General features: G+C 35.7%; 1 protein-coding gene across 1 annotated transcript; it reads left to right on the plus strand.

Moving 5' to 3' along the window:
* Positions 1-3,123: 3,123 nt before the first annotated feature.
* Positions 3,124-11,573, plus strand: LOC123522966 (probable ribosome biogenesis protein RLP24). Its single transcript, XM_053549458.1, has 5 exons — positions 3,124-3,270; positions 5,111-5,297; positions 8,026-8,089; positions 10,507-10,589; positions 11,109-11,573. Exons 1-5 carry the CDS (start codon positions 3,190-3,192, stop codon positions 11,183-11,185), a joined length of 492 nt encoding a protein of 163 aa, XP_053405433.1. The 5' UTR covers positions 3,124-3,189; the 3' UTR covers positions 11,186-11,573.
* Positions 11,574-19,936: the final 8,363 nt, after the last annotated feature.

Raw genomic sequence — 19,936 nt, forward strand, 5'->3', positions numbered from 1 at the left:
ACGAATAGCTAGTGTGCAGAACTATATCATACACTGTCACATTGTGTGTGCCTCGCAAAATTAATCAACAATAATGTAAAGCGCATAGTGTGAGTTTATATTGAAAAAAAAGCCTTGTGAACCAAACAAAAACAAAAAAAACAACAAGCTTTCATATTCTTTAGGGTAAGAAATTAAGGCAGATGTGAAGTTCCACTGTAAGATTAAATAAGCCGAGGTTTGAATAAAATTAATGGTAATATAAATACTGACCACCCCGACTTCAGTATGGTTGGATCTCTTAAGCACATTACACTGTAAAACAACAGAAAGCTAGTAAACTGACACACGGTTGAATCTTGCGTTTGTGCATGTTTGTTCAAAATTCTGACTTCACTGACAAAAACTCTGCCTAGCCAATGTACCATAGTAATTAACCTGCGTTGACTATAATCAGATCATATTAGGAACACAATTTAGACATTATATTCTGTTTACAAAGCTACAAGGTGTTTCCCGGGTCATGTCATAGGTCTGAGATTGAAATCCATACCGATAAGATATACATGTATCCTTTTGTATCTCAGTGTCATGTTAAAGGACATAGGTCTAAGATTGGGATTTTAAGTTGACTTCTGACAAACATGATACTTAATTATACGGCGAGCTGTACCTGACATGCTTCATGGAAAAGCAATACCTGAAACTTCAATTCGTCTTCGGAACTAGACAAAATAATCAACACATCCTATACTTTTACTATAAAAGGACCCAAAATGATGTGATAATGCAGTGAAGTGAATTAATTCGCGGATATTTCTCTTTGTTCTACATTAAATGATAAAACTATTATTAATACTAGTTTGAGGACCTTCACAATATTTATGGGGCAATTTGACAGGTTATATTCATTTTGACGCGGGTTCTGTCAAAACCCCAAACGTGAGGATTTTATGAGAAGAAAACAATAAAGAGCTTTTTAATAACACCTGGTCATACATCAATGTATACTTTCAGTAAAACAATATGTATAATTGTTTTCTATATTAAATCATTCGTTATAATTACACGGTTTGGCTAACTATTGACAGTATTAATTTTGTTACCTAAAGGGTCGTTGTCTTTTGCTGTCTAATATATTTAACCCTTAACCTGCTAAATTTCTATAATGAACTTGTCCATCTTTCAATTTGGACAGTACCATTAAACTTTTAAAACGGGTGCTTACCAAAAAGATACTGACTGAATGGCGAACAGTGCAGCACGGATGTTCAGGCTGATCTTGGTCTGTACTGGTCGCAAAGGCAGAGCAGGCTCAGGGTTAAACACCTCTACATAACAGTCCTGGGATATTGTTTCAACTTGATCGGTTATTTTTGCGGGATTTTAAAAGACATGTTGTTTTTGTTTTAGTCGATTCCTTGTTGCACTGACCTTAGACAGTCACTTGCTAATTGTCACCAATGTCGGAATTGCTCCGGTCCCAGTTTCACGAACAAACTTAAGTAACATACCGGGTCAGTTGAAAAGGCTTGTAAAAGCCACTGCTGATTTATGAGACATGAACAGAGATTATAAAATAATGATATGATAATAATATACCAGTTCCAATGTGTTGTACTGTGTGTGCTGGTATATAAGCTATCAATGAAGCATTCATTTTTGTGAATGTGATATTGGTAGTGTAGTATGCCGGTCCATCTGTATAGCTAGGCGCCCTGCCGTAATTGGATACTGTGCTTTATAAATTCACTCTGCGTGTGAAGTTTCTCTAGTCCGGGTCAGTTGAAAAGGCTCGTAAAAGCCACTGCTGATTTATGAGACATGAACAGAGATTATAAAATAATGATTAAGTAACATAGTTAAGTCTGTTATTTTTAAACCCTGCTATTGCCTAAGTTATTGTTATTTAATGTTGATTTTTTTTTATATAACCATGTATTTACAGCTAAATTATACAATGGTTAGTATTTGTCGGCAGTACTTGTTTCATTCACGCAAATATGATATTTCTATTTAAGCACGATATAACGAATTTATTTCTGTACTTAGTTTTCTGTAAAATTCAGAACTGTTGTGTTTTAATCTATAAAATAATTGTCATATACAGTTCTTATATAGATGAAAAAGTCAATATTGAAGACGCATAAAAGGCAAAACAAGCATTTGAAATAATAGACTTAGCTAAGCAATTCAGTACTTAAGTTTTTCGGGTCAGTCAAATACATTCCCTTGGTGACTAAGTTATAGAGGTTCTTGTTCGCTCGATGGCTTTTCGGGGTCCTTGAATTATTTAGGCTTTGGTTCACCCGGTGGGTTCCTGGGATGACTGAGATATCGAGGCTCTTGTTCGCCCTGCTCCGTTGTTCCCGGTGCCACGGAGTTATTGAGACACTTATCCGCCAAGTTTTTTTTCCGGGCAGATCTGACCTTTGGCAAATAAACCCTCTCTACAATACAAAATTATGTTTTAATGCTTGATTCGTAAGATATGTTCAGTGTTTGCATTACTAGTATCAGTAGTGTTTTATTACTGTCGATTACTCCAATGCCATCACTAATTTAAAATTATCATCATTACCGCGTCATTCTCTCATATACAGCCAAACTTCGTTCACTCAAACTTGGATAATTCGTACACCACCCTTCGATCGAACTCGTCATAAGGCCCCGGTAAAATCCTTCTATAACGTATTTTGTCCGATGGCTCGAACTACCGATAATTCGAACATATTTTGCTCAGATACCGTCGTATAATGCTTCAAAAATTGCCAATACTGGATGGCACTGGTTGTTCTATATAGCTGGGCACTCAGTAAATATTGATTTTAAGGGTTGTACCAGGAGGTAAAATAAGCCCAGTTAAATAGGCTTAGATTTGTAGCTATTGTTAGCTGTTGCTTATATAGTACGCTAAATAAAACTTACCTTCAAATGTACCTAAGTATTGTAAAATGACAATGTCATACCCACCATCAACATTAACACGACATATATGTACTCTATTTTGCTGAGCGAACAAGAGTTTTATAGAGCTTATGTTCGTTGTTTCACAAAGCTACGGTAAATTAAGTTTGTCTTTACTTTTACCTTTTAAACAAAAGTATATGTTATCTTGTACGGTATAGTACGGGGAACGGCCACGTTCCTGTCCCATTCCTGAGTTTTCTCCCTTTCCGGAAATGGTTTATTGCAATCTACATTGAAAACATGCGTTTAGAAAAGTGTTACTTTTGTTCATCTACAGTATACCCTGGACATGGGATACAGTTTGTTCGTAATGATTGTAAGGTAAGATTTATACTGTGAAGTCTGTTTGTAAATGAGTAGTTCAGGCTGTAGATTTTGCCTACATACATGTGCACTAGTTGCTGGATATGTACCAAACTGCGGACAACATATTCCATCAGAAGTTCGACATAAATCCAGAGTTAAACCTGATTTATTTCTTTAATATATTTAGTGAGCATGTGCATGTGTTATTATCACGTGGAGAGGCTTCATCCAATCAATGTTTTGCTACATTTGGCCTGCTGAATTGAAAATGGAAGTGTCTAGGGGTACGGATACGTACCTCTAGAAACTGATTTTAGAGGTACGAATCCGTACCCCTAGACATTTCCATTGAAAATTCAATAGTCTAAACAAGCCTTACTCGTTTGGCTTGTAGGGATGGTGTATTTCTGATCTGATATTTTAAAGCTTCGCTATTGCTAAAAAAAATGCAAAAAAGTCATAAAATACTGACCAGTCAGACTTATTTGATCCTAGTCCAAATAATAGGACGTTTCGGGACAGCGTGATAACTTTTGAATGTCGTTGTCTCCGTCACGTCCAAACTTATTCTGCATATTTCTGCCAGGAAATCCCCAGTGAAATCCGTTGGGAACATTTTCTGGTACATGTACAAAGTATTTGTAATGATTGCATCTCTGATAATGAATTTATGTTGACATTAACGATTAAAGCATAATCTTGTCTCGCTGACATTTTATGAATGTATATTTTGTGTTTTGTTTCTGCAGTTTAGTTCCATCGGTCTGCCGTTTATTGAAACCGGTGTCAGGGTAGATATATCCTCGCACCTGTCACATCAACAGTCAACTTGTCCCCCAGTCAACTCGTCCCACTTTGGTCATTTCGTCCCACTTGACGATTTCAAATTGGTCATTTCGTAGCTTCAAGTGTAAAGTTTTAAATACTGGAATATTATTATTCTAATCATGATTGTTTTGAAATACAACTTACAAGTATTTTACACAAGTTTTATGAAAAATAATTGTTTTTTTACTTAAAAAATATCATATTCTGATTTTATTTGAAATCACAGAATGTGTACCCTTATTGTTTTGACTTTACAAGTGGATTCTCATATATATTATATCTTGATAAATTTGAAAAACTGTTTTGTACACCACTTTTGGTGTTGGGTGTGCACTGAAATATTTGATTCACGTACAAATAGTGCAGATCTGGTGCAGCAAAATGAATCAAGTATGCCAGTCATGGAAATGATCAATGACAGTGATGTTCTGATGTAATTCACACCAGAAAGAAAATGCCATTGTGACTTAAAATACTGACCCATTTAGTTTGTGCAAATACTCATGCAAATCATGTAGTTTGGCAGATGAGTACTACAAAATGTATATATCATTTTGTACAATTGATATTTGTCTTCCATTGTGCACCTGTCACTTCTTCTCAGTTTCTCATGGCAGAGACACTGATTCACAACAAAATCTAAACCACTTCCAACCTCTAGCCTAAATATTGTTGTCAATGAATGTGTTTTCAAAACAAAGCTTTCCATAGGAAAGATATGCAGGTTTATCCAGAGGGATGTTTTCCAAGATTATCCAGTGGGTTCTACTTGAGTTCATCCATGAGTATGTTTAATTGTTTTAGGCATGTATCCAAAGATAGTATTTTGCGGTGAATTTTCTCATACTACTAATCGGTTTGGATGTGTAGAGGTGCAATATTTTCTTGAATGAATCATTTTATTTGTTTCTTTCTGTACAAATGAATCATTTTTCAGTTTTAAGTTTTTTTAAATTTGGTTATGTTGCATTGCTTTTGTTGAGAAAAAATTGACTTACGTTTAATTTCAATATTTGTATCATTACAGATTTTCAAATTTTGTCGTTCAAAATGCCACAAAGCTTTCAAAAAGAAGCGTAATCCCAGAAAGTCACGGTGGACAAAAGCTTTCAGAAAAGCTGCAGGGAAAGATCTGGCAGTGGATCCATCATTTGAGTTCGAAAAGAGAAGAAATGTACCTGTAAAATATAACAGACAACTTTGGACTAACACAGGTAAGATTTATTCTTTCCAAGTACTATCTTTTTCAAGTTATGTTTTTGCTTTTACTTTCTTTGTATCCAAATTTTTGTCTTCATTTCATAAAATTTAAAGTGGAATTATACGCATTTTTCAAGTAAAAATACAGCACATATAGATATGTGTGTAAAAAGGGTGGAGGAAATTATAGTTTTTAACCCAGTATACCAAACTCTTCCTGTTACCATTACGAAATAATAACTTTTTAAATATGACTTTTCTTATTTTGACTGGGGCAGTCTTTTTAAGAAAAGTCAAACTGCTTGCAGGAGTTGCTTCCCTTCAACCTCAGAAATCTCTACTTATAGGTAAGGGAGATCATTGCGTACAAGACTGAAGAAATGAACTATTTTTTATAAGTCCGATTTCTTCATTTCTAAAGCATCACTTTCAAATATTTATGCAGCATTATTGTTAATTAAACACATTTAAATGCACAGCAACCGAAAACTTGCTTTTATAAAACATTCACCAAAAACACACTACGTGCTGTAAGATGCGCATAATGCCACTTTAAGCTAAGGTTATTGATGGGGCCTCCGTGTCCAAGTGGTTAAGGTCACTGACTTTGAATTACAATGTTCTCGCCCTTCATAGATGTGGGTTCGAGTCTCACTCGGGGCATTGCATTCTTCATATGAGGAAGCCATCCAACTGGCTTATGGAAGGTTGGTGGTTCTACCCAGGTGCCCGCTCATGATGAAATAATAATGCACGGAGGGGCACCTGGGGTCTTCCTTCACTGTCAAAGCTGTAAAGTTGCCATATGATCTAAATTGTGTCAGTGCGACCTTTCCCCCCCTTTATTTTTTTTAAAGAGCAAGTAAACGTTTTATTCAGTTTCAGTTCTCTGTAGGTTAGTCTGGCTACCAGCTAGTTATAATAATAATAATAATAACGACTTTATTTTATGTGGTTAAATCTTTTTAAAGTTTTTTTCCATTCCTTATTCTAATATATTCAGACCGATCTTTCTTGGCTCTGATTATCTCTGTTTTGAAAATAAATGGGACATAATTATACAAAATTTGAAAAGCCTCATGAACAAAACATGGGGTCTGAAGACAGACTATCTGTAGATTAATGAAGAAAGGTTAGAAGGGAGTCAATCAATATTTCATTTCTAGGTCATATAACAGTTAAAAGAGAGCTTCAGATTTCAATACTTGTGCTTTAAAGAACAGGGGTTCCACTAGACCTGAAAACCCAAGAGTCCCAGGACCCTTGGGTCCAAATTTTGAAGGGTCCTTTTTCAAAATACAAGAGTCCTGCCCCAACACATCGATACAATTGACTATATTTTCGTATATAGTAATGCTATGTAATTAATAGCTACTAAAACCAAGAACATGTTACAGCATAATAACAATTTCTGTTTCAGGTCATATAATCTCATATTGTAAATTAATATTTATCAAAATTCATTTTAATTTGATGAGGTTTTTCTTCAATATTTTTATTTGTTAGCAGAAAAGTGCTAAAACACTCTGTAAAAATGTATCCAAAACGTACTATCCGGATACTGGTACACTTTCGGAATGTCGTCTGAAATGTTGTTTTTGCCCAGTTAACTTGGTCCACTAAGGTAAACCTGAGATAGTTCCTCAAATAATGATGCTACTTTTCATTAAAAATTGCATGAAAGTCAGTTTTTTTTAGTGAATTTTGGAAAAATTGCATATGTCATCGGGTGTAATTAGAATCGTGAACGGACATTCTAAACTTATTTTTGCTTTCCAAATTCATTTAAATTTGTGGATTTTCTTGTTGAAATTAAGGTACGATCATTAAACAATGGTCTAATTTAAAGTTTGCATGAAGAAATCTTGCAGGACACTTTTCACATGCTCGGTAATCAGCTGGTCTCTTAATTACGATAATTTAATAATTGGCGCCTTTTTGGACAGTATGCTGGCTCAATACGGGTAACGCTTTATCAATTAATGTTAACACTTCGTTGATTCTCATTACCTATGTGCACTGGCCGTGACGTAACTTGCTGATAAAGAAAAATCAGCGTGGCATGTCCACAGGATAAAGGGCGGGATTTAGCAGAAGATCAAAGGCAGGAGGGCATGACCGCGAGTGTTTATTTTGAATACACGTGTTTATCGTGGACACAGTTTTACTGTAGGAAAGGACTGATAAGAGGAAGGATTATCAAAGGAAAATGTCTCCGTGTCCCCGAGTGACGCACAGGCAATTATCATGCCGGGTCCTTTGAGCGTCTTTTGAAAATCTCCCGGGTCCGGACCCGGGGTCCCGGGTCAAATGGAACCCCTGAAAGAAGCTTTGTTTTTTTGTCAGATATTATACATAATTTTAACCCTTAGCCTGCGAAATATCTAAAATGGACTGGTCTATAATTCATTTTGGGCAATACCATTTATTGTTGGAAGGGGTGTTCACTGAAAATTTACTGACTGAATAGCAAACAGTGCAGACCATGATCAGCCAGCACGGATGTTATTTTGGTAGTACACTATTTTATTTTACACTAATAACATTTTGACATTGTTTTATGTTTAGGGAAATGTTGGTCAAATTTGCTTAGTCTATGATAGGTAAAGGTAGAAGAAATTTTGCTGTTTCAGTGAAACAAGCTAATATGTGATACAAAGAATAATGCATTTGGGTCTTTCTCACGCAGTGCTGCATTTATTAAAGTAGTATAATTTGATTGATATTTTTGATACTTTATAGTGAAAGCCATGCAAAGAATTACAGAGATTAAAAGCAGAAGACAGAATCAATTCATACTTAACAGGTACAATGTACATTATTTTTAATGCCCCTCTCTTGTTTTTACTCAGAATATATGTCTATTCAGTAAATGCTATTTACACGTATTAATTATATTTATACCTTTTGGTTTTCATCACATTTGTTTATGCTTTCAATGAGGTGCAGATTGCACTTTCTTGCATACCAGACTCGGATTTCCGGTATTTTTACCGGTGCTGGAAAAATCCATCTTACACCCCGGAGTGTAAGATGACTCTCGTGCTGTAAATGACATACATACATGTAGAAGATTTATGTAGTAACTTATATTTTATTTCAAACAACGGAATAAAAATCCAATACCTTGACAGTTCCTTTTGTTCCTGATAGTATATTTCTCGATTCAAAACATGTTATTTTATCAAAAATCCATAACGTTATGCTGCAACTGATAAAACAAAACCGGAACTAAACATTGTTATTTGTCTTTGAAACGTCATGACGTCTTTCCTGTTTATGGACGTTGGTTTCCCGTGCTTTGTTTAAATACTCTGCTATAAGAAATAGTTCTAAAAAGAAAGCCGTTTGATTGATTTTATTATTATTATTTGAAATCTGTATGCAAGAAAAAGATTCTGTCACTGGTTATAGGTGCAGATAGGAATATCCGGCTCTCGGGTAACTGTTTAGGCAGTAACTCGGCAGGAGCCTCGTTACCGCCTATACAGTTACACTCGAGGCCGGAAATTCCCATCTGCACTTACAACCAGTGAAAGAATCTTATATACTGCAGACATGAAGTGATAAATTTTTTTATTAGCTCACCAGAGCAGGAAGTGCTCAAAGTGAGCTTTTGCGATCACCCTGTGTCTGTCGTCGTCAGTCGTCCGTTGTCGTCAACAATTTGACTGTTAACACTATAGAAGTCACAGTTTTGGCCCAATCTTAATGAAACTTGGTCAGAATGTTACCCTCAATAAAATCTTGGACGAGTTCGATATTGGCTCATCTGGGGTCAGAAACTAGGTCACCAGGTCAAATCAAAGGAAAAGCTTGTTATCAGTCTAGAGGCCACATTTATGACCCTATCTTCGTGAAACTTGGTCAGAAAGTGTATCTTGATGACCTCTAGGCCAAGTTCGAATCTGGGTCATGTTTATTCAAAAACTAGGTCACCCGGCCAAATCAAAGGAAAAGCTTGTTAACACTCTAGAGGCCACATTTATGACCCTAACTTTGTGGAACTTGGTCAGAATGTTTATCTTGATGAGCTCTAGGCCAAGTTCGAATCTGGGTCATGTTGGGTCAAAAACTAGGTCACCCGGTCAGATCAAAGGAAAAGCTTGTTAACACTCTAGAGGTCACATTTAAGACCCTATCTTCTTGAAACTTGGTCAGAATGTTTAGTTTGGTGATCTTTAGACCAAGTTTGAATCTGGGTCATGTGGGGTCAAAAGCTAGGTCATTAGGCAAGATCAAAGGAAAATCTTGTTAACATTCTAGATACCACATTTTAAGTTTGAAACTCATGAGAATTAGTCAGAATGTCTGTCTTGATGAACTCTAGGTAAAGTTTGAATCAGGGTCATGTGGGATCAAAAACTAGGTCACCCGGTCAAATCAAAGGAAAAGCTTGTTAACAGTCTAAGAGGCCATATTTATGACCCTATCTTCATGAAACATGGTCAGAATGTTTATCTTGATGATCTTTAGGCCAAGTTTGAATCTGGGTCATGTTGGGTCAAAAACTAGGGCACTAGGTTAGATCAAAGGAAAATCTTGTTAACGCTAGGGGCCACTTTTTTGATTCAGTCTTCATTAAACTTGGTCAGAATGTTTGGTATCATGAAGTCTTGTATGATTTTGACCAGGGATGTGCCTAATTATAATTGTAATTTAATTAATTATAGTTAATTACAAATTTTGATCTAATTGAAAATAATGAATAATTAAGCACAAACTAAATTAAAGTAATTGAAATTAATTAATTACTGATTTGGGTTGTTATTGTCAATTAAATCTAATTACTTTCAATTACTTTGGCTTTTTAGCTCACCTGAGCCAAAGGCCCGTCGTGCGTCGTGTGTCCATCAACAATTCCTAAAAAAAACTTCTTCTTGAAAACCACTGGGCAGAATTACACCGAACTTCACAGGAATGATCCTTGGGTGGTCCTCTTTCAAAATTGTTCAAAGAATTTAATTCCAAGCAGAACTCTGGTTGCCATGTAGGATAAAAAACTAGGTCACTTAGTAAAATCAAAGTAAAAACTTGTTTATACTCTAGAGGCCACTTTTTTGCTCCAATCTTCACGAAACTTTGTCAGAATGTTTGTTTACATATAATCATGGACAAGCTTTAATCTGGGTCATTTGGGGTCAAAAACTAGGTCACAAAGTCAAATGAAAGAAAATGCTTGTTTACACTCGGGCATTCTATCATTTTATTTTAATTTTTCAGATTAAAGAAGGGCAAAGAATTACGTAAGGAAGCAGATATGAAAGAGGTTGAGAAAAATATCCACCTTATTAAATCACCTGCAGGTATGTATTCTTTCATGTTGAATAAGTTGAACTATTTGGTATGCTACCCTGCATTAGAGAAACACTAATATGAATATACAAGTTGAAGTGCAAATTTCTTTATCTGTATAAATCATTATTATTGCACTTTTTCACAATAATACATGTTTACCCATGGCTGTAAAGTTATTGCAGTTGTAAATGAAAGGGAGGTTAATCATGAAAGTAAAAAGAGATTTGAAACTAAGGTTGATCTAGTGTATTGAAATTCTCAGTTTACATGTATCAGTTAAAGGTATCTGTAATATTCGTAGATTAGATGTGTTTTTTCCAAGTACTCAGTTTTTGGTATGGTCCTAATGCACACATTTTTCCCCCAACAGATTTTAAAATGTTGTCAAAAAGGGCTTTATTTTGCTCTCATTTCATACCAAGCCATTTGCGAATCTGTCATTTACATATTCTAATTAAATTTTTTATATTCTTAAGGTTAAATGGAGGCTGTTACTTTAATATGCATGTAATATGCCTGTTTTTCAGCACGGTCGGCGAAGCTGGAGAAGAAACTGGTCCAAGTGATCGAGGAAGATGATGCAGAGAAGATGGAAGAGCTGTAATTGTAAAGCATATAGATCAGACTTTGGACACCTGTCTTTTATAAATTAACATGAAATCATTTAATGTAAACTGTTTGACACATTTATAGTGTGAAGATTTGTTACGATTGTTATGAAAAGTTCACTACAGAAAAACAGTACGACAGGCAAAATTAATATCATAAATTGTCAAATTTTCATATATATTTATCAGTAAGTCTGGTGTTTAGATCCAAGAAAATTAGTTAATTATAATGACTTCACGATATAATGAACAGATGAAGGGGTAAAGCAAGATTGCAGTTTCATACCAGCATTTTGTTATTGTGTAAAATGAAATAGTTATGTGAAACAAGCAAAATCAAAGCAGAATGTGCAAGAGCTGTATGAAATAAACAAACCATTTCAATTCTGTTTCTTTTACCTCCTTTCCTGAGTCTTGAAGTTCAGAGTTTGAGTTGTGAGGCAGGTTATTGTTCTGCATGTCTTTTTTATCAGAAGACAATAAAGAGATTCACCCTCCACCTCTGTTGCAAGTGAGGAAGTTGTCAGTTACATACAGAGACACAGGAAATGATAACTGACTGTTAGTACAAAACTAAAGTACTGGTTTATGGTCCTTAATTCTTATAGGTACTGCTTGGAATTGAAAGGAGTAGAAAAAATACGAATTGGAATTGTAAACAAGAGGACCATGATGGTCCTGAATCGCTCACCTCTTCCCACATGACCCAGTTCTGAGTATGACATCGTTTTTTCTATTATTTGACATAGTGACCTAGTTTTAGAGCTCATGTGACCCAGTTTTGAACTTGACCTAGATATTATCAAGATAAAAATTCTGACAAATTTTCATGAAGATCCATTGAAAAATATGGTCTCTAGAGAGGTCACAAGGTTTTTCTATTATTTGACCTATTGACCTAGTTTTCGAAGGTACGTGACCCTGTTTTGAACTTTACATAGATATCATCAAGGTGAACATTCTCACTAATTTTCATTAAGATCTCATGAAAAATATGGCCTCTAGAGAGGTCACAAGGTTTTTCTATTTTTAAACCTACTGGCCTAGTTTTTGACCGCACGTGACCCAGTTTCGAAATTGACCTAGATATCATCAAGGTGAACATTCAGATCAATTTTCATGAAGATCCATTGAAAAATATGGCCTCTAGAGAGGTCAAAAGATTTTAATAATTTTAGACCTACTGACCTAGTTTTTGACCGCAGTTGACCCAGTTTCAAACTTGACCTAGATATCATCAAGATGAACATTCAGACCAACTTTCATACAGTTCCCAAGAAAAGTATGGCCTCTAGATAGGTCACAAGGTTTTTTTATTATTTGACCTACTGACCTAGTTTTTAAGGCACGTGACCCAGTTTCAAACTTGACCTAGATATCATCAAGGTGAACATTCTGACCAATTTTCATGAAGATCCATTCAAGGGTATGGCCTCTAGAGAGGTCACAAGGTTTTTCTATTTCAAGACCTACTGACCTAGTTTTTGATCGCAGTTGACCCAGTTTCAAACTTGACCTATATATCATCAAGATAAACATTCAGACCAACTTTCATACAGATCCCATGAAAAATATGGCCTCTAGAGAGGTCACAACGTTTTTTCATTATTTGACCTACTGACCTACTTTTTGATGGCACGTGACCCACTTTCGAACTTGATCTAGATATCATCAAGATGAACATTCTGACCAATTTTTATGGAGATCCATTCACAAGTATGGCCTCTAGAGAGGTCACAAGGTTTTTCTATTTTTAGACCTACTGACCTAGTTTTTGACCGTACATGACCCTGTTTCGAACTTGACCTAGATATCATCAAGATGAACATTCAGACCAACTTTCATACAGATCCCATGAAAAATATGGCCTTTAGAGAGGTCACAAGGTTTTTCTATTATTTGACCTACTGACCTAGTTTTTGAAGGCACGTGACCCACTTTCGAACTTGACCTAGATATCATCAAGATGAACATTCAGACCAACTTTCATACAGATCCCATGAAAAATATGGCCTCTAGAGAGGTCACAAGGTTTTTCTATTATTTGACCTACTGACCTAGTTTTTGATGGCACGTGACCCACTTTCGAACTTGACCTAGATATCATCAAGGTGAACATTCTGACCAATTTTCATGAAGATCTCATGAAATATATGGCCTCTAGAGAGGTCACAAGGTTTTTCTATTTTTAGACCTACTGACCTAGTTTTTGACCGCACGTGACCCAGTTTCGAACTTGACCTAGATATCATCAAGATGAACATTCAGACTAACTTTCATACAGATCCCATGAAAAATATGGCCTTTAGAGAGGTCACAAGGTTTTTCTATTATTTGACCTACTGACCTAGTTTTGTATGGCACGTGACCCAGTTTCGAACTTGACCTAGATATCATCAAGGTGAACCTTCTGACCAATTTTCATTAAGATCTTTTGAAATATATGGCCTCTAGAGAGGTCACAAGGTTTTTCTATTTTTAGACCTACTGACCTAGTTTTTGATGGCACGTGACCCGGTTTCGAACTTGACCCAGATATCATCAAGATTAACATTCTGACCAATTTTCATGAAGATCTTGTGAAATACATGGCCTCTAGAGAGGTCACAAGGTTTTTCTATTTTTAGACCTACTGACCTAGTTTTTGAAGGCACGTGACCCAGTTTCGAACTTGACCTAGATATCATCAAGATGAACATTCTGACCAACTTTCATAAAGATCCCACAAAAAATGTGACCTCTAGAGTGGTCACAAGCAAAAGTTTACGGACGGACGACGGACGCTGCGTGATCACAAAAGCTCACCTTGTCACTATGTGACAGGTGAGCTAATAAAAACTGATGAAAGATCCTTTGGAAGTATAGAACAAAACTAAGCATTTTAATAGCCGACTGACAGAGTCTTTTCATGAGAGGTTTTGAAATGTGCAACAGCCCTCACACCCCTTATCAATTAAACTACCAGTATAGTTTAATGAGTAGCTTTTGTTCAGTAATGAAATAAAGCTTGTATGTTGGCCCTTTTAACCCGAGATCTACATGTACTAGTGAGGTGGAAGATACACTTGTGAGCACATTATCTCAGTGTAAGTGCCCTCTTAGCAGACCATTTTGAAAGTAGAACTGTTGGTTACAGTTGTCTTTGGTCAGTAAGGAGTCGGTATTCTCCAGGTGACTGATGGGTACAATCCAACATCTACAGAACACTTGGCCAACAGCATTTTCGGGTCATTAAGTCAGAAATACGGTTCACAGTGTCTATTGGGCTAAAAACAGTTTCCTATTATAAACTAGAATGTGCTTTGACCTACTGCAGTCATGGTCTGCACATTATGTAACCAATTTGAATGCTTAGTGTGAAATTGACTGAAACTGTACATATGGCTTTGTTTCTGCCTGTGAAGTTTTTCTTATGTTTTTGTGGATTGCAGTTAAAAAGTCCTAATAAATCATTTATAACTTTATCATGACATCAGGAGTTCTAACTGACCAAATCAGAGAGCTGCACTTTTCAAGTACCTGCCAGTTTCCACTTTGGTAAAACAAAGGATTTTTTACAATGAACATATAGTGAATTTAGAAATAAATTGGACAAAATTTCAGAAATCAATTAGAATTTTGACTGCACATGCCATAGATGATGCTACAAACTACAAAACTTGAAGTTTCATTGAAATATTATATACATGTAGGTTTAATACAAAGTTCTATGATAAAATCAGAGTAAAATGTAATCATTACGTAAGTGAAATTAGTATCATTCCACAATGTTTTGGACATGTTAAAAGTATGACTGGGCTGTACTAAAGATTAAAAGTGTTAGAATAGAATACAACAAGAGCTGTCAGTGGACAGCGCGCTCGACTATTCTTGGTGCTTGATAGTATAATATAAGCAATGAATAAAACTTTGACATTACAATAAGCATATTCTAAGTCCAAAAGGGGCCATGTAAACAAGTATGCAAAATATGAAAGCAATATCTCGATGGACTTTGAAAATATTTGGGGTGGTACGCAAACTTTAACATTTATTCTTAGTCGAAAAGGGGCCATAATTCAGTCAAAATGCTTGATAGAGTTGCCTCCTCTTTTTTACAGACTGGGGTCATGATGGTAAACAAGTATGCAAAATATGAAAGCAATATCTCAATGGACTTTGAAAATATTTGGGGTGGTACGCAAACTTTAACATTTATTCTTAGTCGAAAAGGGGCCATAATTCAGTCAAAATGCTTGATAGAGTTGCCTCCTCCTTTTTACAGACTGGGGTCATGATGGTAAACAAGTAAGCAAAATATGAAAGCAATTATTCTCAATGGACTTCGAAAATATTTGGGGTGGTACGCAACCTTTAACATTTATTCTAAGTCGAAAAATGGCCATAATTCAGTCAAAATGCTTGATAGAGTTGCCTCCTCCTTTTTACAGACTTGGGTCATGATGGTTAACAAGTATGCAAAATATGAAAGCAATATCTCAATGGACTTCGAAAATATTTGGGGTGGTACGCAACCTTTAACATTTGTGCGATGGTTTTTCTTTTATTTGACCTAGTGACCTAGTTTTTGACCCCAGATGACCCACTTTCGAACTCGGTCTGGATTTCATCAAGGCAATCATTCTGACCAAAATTCATGAAGATCAATTGAAAAAATACAGCCTCTATTGCATACACAAGGTTTTTCTTTGATTTGACCTAGTGACCTAGTTTTTGACCTGAGATGACCCATTTTCAATCTTCGCCTAGATTTCATCAAGATAATCATTCTGACCAAAATTCTTGAAAATCAATTGAAAAATACAGCCTCTATCGCATACACAAGGTTTTTCTTTGATTTGACCTAGTGACTTTGGTTTTTGACCCCAGATGACCCATTTTCGAACCTGGCCTAGATTTCATCAAGGTAATCATTGTATGCAAAATATGAAAGCAATTATTCTCAATGGACTTCAAAAATATTTGGGGTGGTACGCAACCTTTAACATTTGCAAGTAGGATAGCTCCCCGAATACAGTTTCTATAGCAAACACAAGGTTTTTCTTTTATTTGACCTAGTGACCTAGTTTTTGACCCCAGATGACCCACTTTCGAACTCGGTCTGGATTTCATCAAGGCAATCATTCTGACCAAAATTCATGAAGATCAATTGAAAAAATACAGCCTCTATTGCATACACAAGGTTCTAGTGACCTAGTTTTTGACCTGAGATGACCCATTTTCAAACTTCGCCTAGATTTCATCAAGGTAATCATTCTGACCAAAATTCTTGAAAATCAATTGAAAAATACAGCCTCTATCGCATACACAAGGTTTTTCTTTGATTTGACCTAGTGACCTTGGTTTTTGACCCCAGATGACCCATTTTCGAACCTGGCCTAGATTTCATCAAGGTAATCATTGTGACAAAATTTCATGAAGATCAGCTGAAAAATACAGCCTCTATCGCATACACAAGCTAAATGTTGACAGACAGACGACAGACAGACGCTGGACATTGAGCGATCACAAACTCACCGGAGCATTGCTCTAAAAAGTTACAATATAAGTTATTTATAGTATCAACTAAGAAAAAAAATCAAAATGTCCACACAAAAATCCTTACCAGGTAGAGACAGGTCAAAATACACCTCAAAATTGGATGGATCATGCATGTTGTACTACAGAAAAATGGTCTCGATTTTTCCCTAAGACTAGTAATGAAAAAGTTACAATATACGCTATTTATAGTAAAAACAAAGGGAAGTAATTCTAAAGAAGGGATCTGCACATGACACTCCGACTCACGATGGTGTACAATTGTGCGAAGTTAATCAAATTCCCTCCATGCACGAAGAAGAAATGCTCTGGACAGTCATTCTTGTATCTGACCTTTGGCCTCTGTGACCTTGACCTTAGACCTAGGGACCTGGTTCTTAGGCACTTCGTCTCATTGTGGTGAACATTTGTGCCAAGTTATATCAAAATCCCTCCATGCATGAAGAAGTTGGACAAAGTTCATTCTTGTATCCTTTTGACCACCAAGTGTGACCTTGACCTTAGACCTAGGGACCTTGTTCTTGCGTACGACACTCCGTCACCATGCATGAAGATATGCTCCGGACAGTTATTCTTGAATTTGACCTTTGACCTCTGTGACCTTGACCTTAGACCTATGGACCTGGTTCTTGGCATGACACTCCGTCTCATGATGGTGAAAAATTGTGCCAAGTTTCATCAAAATCACTCGGCACTTTCGGACAGTTCAGCGCCTATAAAAACTCACAGATTTCAAAGAACTGTTACGTTTCTTCGTTTTGGTGCATTTACAATAATGTCCCAGTGCTGAGCTTTCATCACATAACTAGGTGGCACATAGTTTTTTTCAGCAGTTGTTTACAAATGGTATTCATTTTTAAAGAGGGGCAACTTTTTTGAGAATATTTTAAGTATCCATCGTATGGGACAGTATGACAGAACATGTAACAGTTAGGTAGATTGTTGGTAAATATGTTGTTTGTTTATCCAATATTTCTGTGTTTTGATGATATACCACTAAACCTTAAAGGGGGATGTTCATTTCCCAGGGAAACATATAAGCACTACAGCATGTCAATAATTAATAGTCATCAGCAAATTGGATACTCAGTTAGTGGTCAGCTATGTAGACCGGCAGAGATATATTTATCTTGCATATTAATTACCATCACGTGTTTTATGGTTCGGCTTGGTGTTATCAGTACTTCCTATATTTCAAGATAAAAAAAGAGATTGTGGAAACGATGCTGTTTGCTGCTGTAGTATTATTTTCTTTGCAATGCCATTCTCGCTATTAATTCTTATGCTGAATAATATAGTTCTCAGCATTTTATAGGTCCTAATAATGAAAGCTATTTAGCAGAAATTCAGCCACTGTCTTGCACCTTACAATAATAAAGTTATTATGGATGCATTTCATAAAAAAATAACGTGATGTAATCAATGTTAATTATATTAAATAATTATGAGATTACTATATGAATATGTATACGCTGGTCAATATCCAATCGTAAATGTTATGTGCGTTGTCTGCAAATGTTCCGTATATATGATTTTTTAAGTTAAATTAAATTTCGTAATAGATCATTAGTTGACGGTACACTTTTGAGGATGAGAGGTGATGGTTCAACCTTTGAATTGTAATCACGCCGACTGGTAGACATTTGATTCTGTGTCCATGTTAATAATGCAATATTATTTGGTATTCCTTTTTATAATATTATGACGGCAAGTTTTGTATCTTTATAATTGAGTGAGTTCTTATGAATTTTATTTTAACATAGATTTGCAGTATAAAATCCTCACAATGAATGAATTCAATACATCACACCATGTAATATGTTGGTATAAAACTTGGCCTGGGATTACAACAAATACTTTCACTCAGCACTCAAATTTCAAATATACAAAATGCCTATTATTTGTCTAAGACTGAAAATCTAGATAAGAAAGACCTATGGAAATGTTTTAAGTGTACTGAAAATAAGTTTGGTATATTTTTTGGCCTGGTTTACTAGTCATGAGGTATCTAGATGTAATTATTTAAAGTGAGAGTCACATTTCGCACTCAGACTCTGATAAATTACAATTATACTATATAATTACAATGTACTGAATTATACTTGAAAATGTAAAAGACCAATGTAACAATCACGCATTCTTGCTCTCAAAATAGTGTCATTATGCACCTCAAAAGAGGAAATTTCACATTTTATTCTTGTAACTGTATTAATTACAGGATTACATGTACTTGATTATTAATAACAACCTTGCCTGTCAATTTTGAATTATATTTTCAAAACAGGGTAATTGAAATAAATGAATTAACAGGCAAATAAACAATAATGAGAACAACTATTTCTGATAAAAACCTAACTATTCGTCTCTGTAGAAATTGTTCTTGAAATGCATAAAATAAAATTGAAATATCTCGCATATAAATGAACAGTGTGGTCCTTGATCACATGCGTTCTGGCTGGGTACATACTGGCTACTTTGACAATTATCAGTTAGTATATCAATGTACTTTTGTTGTTCATTGAAAATATATAGTATACATGTATAGTACATATTCATGACTGATAGATAATCACAGCAGGCCAGATATTCAAGCTGGAAATGGATGGTCATGTTTGCTTCCAGTAATCACTGGGTAATAAAACATATGAAATGATGATTCTTAATAACCTGACAATAAGCTACATGCTATTACCACCAACCGCTAGCAACATCCCCCTTTAAGATTTGTACATGACAATTTGTATACTAAATTTTTATAGCTGGACACAAGGATATTTCAGCCTGGTGATATCCCCATTATTATATATGAGCCGCACCATGAGAAAACAAACATAGTGCATTTGCGACCAGCATGGATCCAGACCAGCCTGCACATCTGCGCAGTCTGGTCAGGATCCATGCTGTTCGCTTTCAAAGCCTATTGAAATTAGAGAAACCGCATGAACAGCATGGATCCTGACCAGACTGCGCGGATGCGCTGGCTGGTCTGGATCCATGCTGTTCGCAAATGCACTATGTTGGTTTTCTCACGGTGCAGCTCATATATGTTTAGCTACACTATCATGCTCCAAGGATGAGGTCGCAGAGTATGACTTGGTGTGAATTCATTACAATATTTACAAAATTGAAGTCTACTGATAATTTATAGGTCATTAGCTGCTGCTTCTCCAGGGACTAAAACATACTTATATACTGTATAAATATTGATG

Source organism: Mercenaria mercenaria, chromosome 8 (genome assembly GCF_021730395.1).
Source record: "Mercenaria mercenaria strain notata chromosome 8, MADL_Memer_1, whole genome shotgun sequence".
Classification (NCBI taxonomy): domain Eukaryota; kingdom Metazoa; phylum Mollusca; class Bivalvia; order Venerida; family Veneridae; genus Mercenaria; species Mercenaria mercenaria.